At 42.5% G+C, this 7,520-nt stretch overlaps 1 protein-coding gene across 2 annotated transcripts; it reads left to right on the top strand.

Moving 5' to 3' along the window:
• Nucleotides 1–1,473: 1,473 nt before the first annotated feature.
• LOC147879847 (E3 ubiquitin-protein ligase PRT1-like) lies at nt 1,474–4,579 on the top strand. 2 transcript variants are annotated; one of them, XM_087371886.1, is made up of 7 exons: nt 1,474–1,721; nt 1,834–1,862; nt 1,985–2,164; nt 2,317–2,649; nt 3,221–3,384; nt 3,526–3,587; nt 3,708–3,902. In XM_087371886.1, the coding sequence occupies exons 1-7, from the start codon at nt 1,519–1,521 to the stop codon at nt 3,757–3,759; spliced, it is 1,023 nt and encodes a 340-aa protein (XP_087228012.1). In that variant the 5' UTR covers nt 1,474–1,518; the 3' UTR covers nt 3,760–3,902. The 2 variants fall into 2 exon arrangements, with proteins under 2 accessions (XP_087228012.1, XP_087228011.1); XM_087371885.1 differs by having other exon boundaries at nt 1,475–1,721; nt 3,187–3,384; nt 3,708–4,579.
• The last annotated feature ends 2,941 nt before the right edge of the window (nt 4,580–7,520 follow it).

The following is a 7,520-nucleotide window of genomic DNA, read 5'->3' on the forward strand; positions in this document are numbered from 1 at the left end:
AAATGCTTCTCTTTTTGTTTTCTCCTTGTGGTGCAACTACTCTCGAACTCTCCATCACCTCTACTCACCATCACCTTCTTGCCCGTATGGGATTTACTGCCTCAAGGAATATACCTTATTATTTCTCACCATTAGCCCCTAACCTATTGCCCTACATTATAACACATTCTTAATGAAGGTTTGTCCTTATAAAGTATAAGAAATGTCGATCATTATTGCCCATTTCATGCATTTTTTTAAAGATATGGCAATATGTCAAACATACATCCCTCCCCCCCCTCCTCTCCCCCCGAAAATCTAGAGACCATGCTAAAAAAAAGCCGTTAAAAATATTAGTATCTAAAAATGCCATAAATGTTTTTGTTTTAAAAACATATTAAAATCTAGAGAGCATGCTAAAAAAAAGACGTTAAAAATATTAGTATCTAAAAATGCCATAAATGTTTTTGTTTTAAAAACATATTAAAATCTAAATCTCTCCCTCTCTCTCTCTCCACATTCAAGAACATGTCCACATATTAATGTTTTCATAAGATGTTTTCAAAACAATAAAAACATGTTCTTGAATGTGGAGAGAGAGAGAGAGAGAGAGAGAGAGAGAGAGAGAGAGCATGCTAAAAAAAAGATATGCCTTGTTCCCAAGGAGAGCTCGATCGATTCCGTCCGCTCGAGGCAAGATTCCGTCTGCTGGAGGGAGAGCTGGCACTTCAACTGGGCAACTGTCAATAAAACATGTTTTCATAACATTAAAAAAATAACAATTATTATTGAAGCAAATTAAAAACATGGGGTCTATGGTTTTAACGTCTTAGCAGAGCATGGCATGCTGTGCTAAGACGTTAAAAATATTAGTATCTAAAAATGCCTTAGCATGCTCTCTCTCTCTCTCTATCTCTCTCTCTCCACATTCAAGACATGTTTATGGTATGTTTATAGTACGTTAAAAATATTGGTATCAAAAAATGCCATAAATGTTTTTATTTTAAAAACGTATTAAAATCTAAATCTCTCTCTCTCTCTCTCCACATTCAAGAACATGTTCACATATTAATGTTTTCAAAAGATTTCAGGAGTCGAACTCACAACATAAGATAGAATCTCCCACAGCTCTGACCACCAAGCTATCTAGATGGTTGTTACTCAATGTGCGTCTTTTTCCTTGTGTTATGTCCTGCTGGTGTGTAAACACACGCCGTCCATAGCCAATCCCAGCGTTCACCAAAAACACTTTTGGTAACCAATATAAAAACCTTAAACTTCAAAATTTACAAGGTTTTTTTCAAGACTCTGGAGGGTTTTCACCGAAATATAACTAAAATGGCCTCAAAATTACAAATTCGCAAACCATGCTCTCTCAAAATTGTAAGGTTTTTTTCTGAATTTAACAATGCACTTGACATAAAACCTCGGGTTTTGGCTTGGGAGGTGTGGTGTGTAAGGAGGCTTAAAAGTAGGAGGGCCTATGACATGCGGCTTTGCCACCTTGTTATCATAATGTGATTATCTCATAATCTCTAGATGTTATCCCCATCGCCAGATCTCCCTTCCTCGCATTTGGAAATGTCGGATTCCAAAGCTCCAGAGAATTGTGCAATGTCGGAAAATTGTGCAGTGTCGGATTCCAAAGCTCCAGCGGATTGTGCCATGTCGGAAAATTGTGCATTGTCGGATTCCAAAGCTCCAGCGGATTCTGCCGAGCTTTTCCAATGCAACGTCTGCTTGTAAGTAGCATCATCTCGCTGCTCGCAACGATCTTTTGTCCTTCAAAATCTGTCTAATTTCGTTCCTCTCGTCCTTGAAAAGCTGTCTAACCCTCATGTTTGTCTGTCGCAGAGATTTGTTATACAAGCCCGTCGTTTATTGTGAGTCCTTCCCTCTTCGAAATCTTCGCTTTGTCCAAATTCTTTTCTTTCCCTTTGCGGTCTCCGAAAGAGGCAAAACCCTGCACTGCCATCTAACTTCCGCCCGGTTCATCCTGCTGTAGCGTGCGGTCATGTCTTCTGTTTCTGGTGTTCGCATGCCGTTATGGATGGCTGGAATTGGTCCTATTGTCCAGTTTGTAGAAAGGCCTTTACTCATTTTCCCAAAATCTGTGAGATGCTGCATTTCCTTCTTGTCAAGGCGTTTCCAAAGGAGTACCGTCGCAGAGCTGAGGAGACCCGAGGTAGGTTTTCCAAGCGTATCGTTTTAGCAGAGGCTCTGGTTTGGCTCGTTACGAAGGGATCGGGCCTGTTGCTGTCTCTATCTCCTTCAAATTAATACCCCTGGGGCCGTAGTTTTACAGCAGCACCGTCTCAATCATTTGTATTTTTGCAGAATTGGAGGCTAGGAAACAGGTCTTCTCCCCACGCATTCCTCTTTCTTTAGGAGTCCCCTGCAAAGACGATACCTCAGATGCAACCAAGCTTGCCGGAGTGGAGGGACATGATAAGACAACAAATTTCGTCGACACCTTATCCACGTTATCCTCCACCAGTACGGGTCTAGAGCAGGCGAATTCACTAAGAAAAAGCGCGCAAGAAGAACTCGATGTGGAGAATTGTTCAGATTGTGAATATCAGACCTGCACAGAGTTGACTGTGGAAGATTTCTCATGTACATCCTGTAAACGATTCCTCTATCGACCTGTTGTTTTGCATTGTGGCGAAGGTAATGGATTTATCCTTTTGTTGGTCTATGTGCCGCTATATCATTTCAAATGCATGTGTGTATGGAGAAATTTGTCCATGTTGCACCTGATGGTTTTTCTTTATAATCCTCCCACTTTTGGGTGTGCATTCTCCTTGGCAGGTCCTCAGTGTTCTTGAAATTTGGTTTAATATACATGTCCTAATTCTGTTGAAGTCCTTGTCTAATACGTTCTGGATTGAGTGAGATTGTACGGTCGTCTGACTGCAATTTTAGCCTTCTAGACGGCTGAGTTACCTTTTTTTTTGTGGACGTGCATCAGTCGCTAATGTTGTAAGTTGAGATGCATTATTCCACTTCATACAGACCATATAACATGGCTGGAAGTTTGTGATCGAACTTCAAGGGTTTATCTCTAGTGAACTTTCCTCTATATCCCATTTTATTCTCCTTATGTCCTGTGCATCCAGCACCTTTCAATGGTTTACAAGTCCTTGTTGTGTTGGCCTGTGTTGACCCCCGTCTCTGTCTTCTGAATCATACTTCTAATATTTGCAGTGTTTTGCGAATCTTGCGTGGAAAATTTGAACAGAGTTCTCAGCTGTCCCTCGTGTCACTATGCTCATTCTGAAGGATCTGTTAAAGTATGCTTGGATCTCCATCATTATTTGGAGTGCACATTCCCAGAATTTGTTGCAAAAAGAAAGGCAGAAGTTTTTCCTGGCTGTCCAGCTGAAGGGACAGTCAAGGAAGCAGGTAAGCATGCAATAAAGCTTTTTAGGCTTGTCTGAGGAGGTCCTATCCCCTTGGCTCTTGAAATAAATGCGTATGTGGGTGCAACTAAGATACATACTTTTTCTTCTTGCATCAATCACTAATGACGTTGAATACGTTCAGGTTATCCGAAAGACCTTGAGAATCAATACATTCATTGTGACGTTGGCTGTGATGGATGTGGGGTGAGTTAGCTCTCAGGATTTGAGAATTTGTCATTCATATTTGAATTAATGCAGGCAAGCATAGATTGGACAATAAACTTACTGGCATAGTTTGATTTACATGGGGACATGCCTTTGCAGATGTACCCTATCATGGGTGAACGCTACCAGTGCCAGGATTGTCCTGATTTGATTGGCTATGATTTGTGTGGAACTTGCTATGCGAAGGAAACGGAATTCAGTGGGCGATTCAACCAGCAACACACTGCCTCTCATTGCATGACTAAGGTTCCAGATGACCCGATGCCATCAACTGTTACTGTAGTTCTAATGCATGGATCTGTCGTATGACCTTGTCAATCTTGATTGTAATATCACTGGGTCTGATGATCATGAGGATGATGCGTGTGACATCAGTAGTAATGTGCAGAATCAAAACTGATCTTCTGTATGATATTGAGCTCACTTGTAATACCTGATTCCTGTCTTGTTTGTTTTCCTTTACAAAGGACTTACACAGGGCAAGAAAGAAAAACCTTTGCCCTTGCCCTTTTTCTGCAATGACATCAATAATACCTTTAATGGCAGGTATACTCTTATCAATGTTTTACATTCGATTGGAACTTTTTGAAGCCATTGAAACAGGTAAGAGGCACATGAGCTACACTAGTCTCTCACTAGCTTGTAGGACTCTCTTTCCAAGCAGAAGTGCGACTGAACTGTAATAAGTTGTAGAATGTGGACCATGCATGTGAGCAATCGGCCCTTCACCTGAACAATGTGTTCTATTGATATGAAAAAGAGTTTACAACTGTTGGTAAAAGGCCGGGATCCTTCCTGAAGGAAAAATGTGGAGAGAGGCAATCACCTTTTCTGTGGTACTTTACAGAGGTGGCACTATTGTTTAGTTCCTCACCATCTTTGTGGAGGCTTGAACATCTTTCTGCTGCAGTGTGTGCTAAACTGTGGCTGATTGCTGAGGCTGGCTAATAATAAATTGTGCCCTTTTAATAGGCTGGAACAGGCCAACTGTAACTGCCTCTGAATCTGCCTGGCTGACCTGGAATATAGTCTGAAGGCTTCTTTACAACCTGGAGTATAGCCTGAAGGCTTCTTTACAGACCCATGCTGACTATAATGAAGCGGCCTGCTGCCGTGGTGCAGTAGGCTGTTGTGTGATGTGGCAGGACCACTGGCTGCCTGGCAGTCCTGAATGTACCTGATCAGGCTGTGGCTATACCTGACCTGCTCTGGCCAATAAATACCCAGATCTGCCTTTGGATTCTGTTGCAGACCTTGTGGCTTATGTGGCTGCTACATGGCCTGTTTCTACTGCTGACAGACCCAGTCTTGCTGACATGGCAGTATGGTGACCTGCTGTACCCTTCTTGGCTGTTGCTTTATCCCATGGATCACATGGTAGTTTGTGTGGCTGCTACTTGTGCTGCTGGATACCTAAAACAGCCCTGTGGACTACTAAGTGTCCAAGGCATCTTCTGCCACGTAGGCAGCATGCCATGGGCTGAAGTTGTAGATAGGGAAAGGTGATCTTATATGCTACAAGCAGGTGAGGATAGTCTGAAAAAAACCTCATCAATCTATGGTGCCTCATGGGGGCCTTTGTGCTTGAATGTAAGGGCTGGCAGTCTTTCTTGAGCTTGAAGCAGAAACTGTTTATGCTCAATGGCTTTCATTGTCGACAATCTCTGTAAATGCTGGTCCCACATACATCCTTAGCCATGACAGATGGACCACTGGATGCATCGTCCACTTGGAAATTTATCATTGATAATGTGTGTGATGTCTGAAGTACTACTGAGTAAGGGACTTGAAAATTTTCAAAGACAGCTTCAGAGGGAGTCCTCCCCATGCGGGTGGAAATGGGTATTGTTCTTGGACACGAACTTTCTCCCATCTCTCAAGTCGGAGTGTCTTTCAACTAGCTTGGAGGAGTCTTTCTCTAAACGGAAGTATGACTGAACTGTAATGAACTGCATCAGCTTCAGTTAGGATTGTGCAGAGAGTGTCTCTATGTGCAATTTCCCTCTGTTCTAACATATTTATTCTATGGATTGAAAATGAGGTTACAAGTGTTGGTGAATCTTGTTTGACTTTTGAGTAAGGCCTAAAGAGACCCATGCTGGTCCGTGACAGACCCACATGCTGCTGGGACCTCGTAGGCTGCTGCCACCACATGGCAGCACCCAACTGGCTGCCCTAGCTGTCTTTAACAAACCTGACCAGGTCTGTGGCTATACTGGACCTGGTCTGGCTTATAAATACCCTGATCTGCCTAAATCTTGCTGTGACATGGTGGCTGCCACGTGACCTGTTTTCTGTTGTTGACAGACCCAAACTTGCTGACAGGGCAGTATAACTACCTGCCATACTCTTCTTGGTTGATGTGGCCGCCTGTGTGGCTGCTACTTTTGCTGTGGATCCCTGTAACAGCCTTGTGGGTTTTGGCTGCCAAGTGTCCAAGGCATCTTTTGCCACCTAGGTCCTAGGCAGCATGCCATGGGCTGAGCATTTCCTGACGTAGCCTGCTGCTGATGTTGAAACTAGGGAATAGTGAAGGCCTCCTCATATGCTGCAAGGAGGGGAGGTTAGTTCGCAAAAAATCCTCATAAGCCCTTGATGCCTCGTAGGAGATCTTGTTCTACACTTATTTTCAACAAGCGTTGAGCAGTTGCTGGTGCCTTTCTTAAAAATTTGAAGTAAAATTTGCTCCGGCTATAAACCATTTTTGCATTGAAGACAATCTTTGGTGGTCCACTTCAAGAAGCTGTATATGGCTTGAGCCATGATGCATGGAATATTTGATGCAAAGCTTCAAGGCTACATCATTGATATCTTGAAGGATGGGGAATGGTTTAAGACTCAGATGGGACAGCTTCAGGCACTTCTTGTAGTCGCTTTCTTCTTGAGGTAGATTCATTGATGTTTCTTTCAGTCTCTTTGCTCAGAGATCTCCAAAGTTTGATGTGTTTCATAACGCTTCTCTGAAGTTGTGGTGAGGAGGGATATGTTTCTTTTTGCAAAAGCAACTTAAGGAAGTCTGACCCACTCTGTTGGATTGGGTGTTGTTTAGGATCCCTTAGACTATGGAAGATATTAATTCTCATCTCCACGGTCACTGACATAGCAATTCTACAAGTTCAAGGCAAGCTGATTATAAATCTTCCTATAGCCATGTGACTGTAGATGAAAACTCCTTGAGAAATTCAGCTTTGTGATTGTGCTTAGATTTGCTCACTTGGTAGACTAAAAGGAAATGCTTTTTGATTAGCCTTCTCCTTTAGTGCTAGCTTGTGTCATAGCTGGATCTGCCCTTCGGCTCCAGAGTGTTTACAGAAACTTAGTTTGAAGATCTTTGTATATATGGATTCTCAAGTATGTGTGGGTCTGTGGGTATGTAGCTAGTTTTTCTTTTTCATATACATAATATATCTATTTTTTGGCTATGTCATTGAAAGACTATGGTGATGGTTTTGCTCTGATATTTTACTCTGGTGGCATAGTCACTGGTGTTGCTTACCCAAAGGCTGGTCCCATTGTGCCAAATCTAATCATGGGATTGTGGTTGTTGCCTTTCTCAAATAAAGCGGAGGTTGTACGAGCTTTTGTAGTAAAGAGGTTTAGCTGCTTTTGTCCTCAGGGACCAAGGTATGGATAGCCAAGGAACCCACACAAGCCCGAAGAATAATTAGTCGACATGAACTGCCTCCGTGCAAATCTCCTCAATTGCTACGAACAGCTCTACTGGTACTGCCTGCGCGCTGTTGTTGGACTCTTTCTTTACTTTGTTCTTCTCATCTGCAATCTTCTTCCGGCACTCATTTTGCTTGTGCCATGCTTTGTTGTAATAGAAGCACTTGATCTGCTTCTCTCTCTTTTTATCATTAGAAGAAGATGGGTTACTAGAGTTCCTACCTTTATCTTTCTTTGATCCAG

Source organism: Dipteris shenzhenensis, chromosome 33 (genome assembly GCF_047967505.1).
Source record: "Dipteris shenzhenensis isolate YYH24624 ecotype China chromosome 33, Dip_SZ_1.0, whole genome shotgun sequence".
NCBI lineage: Eukaryota > Viridiplantae > Streptophyta > Polypodiopsida > Gleicheniales > Dipteridaceae > Dipteris > Dipteris shenzhenensis.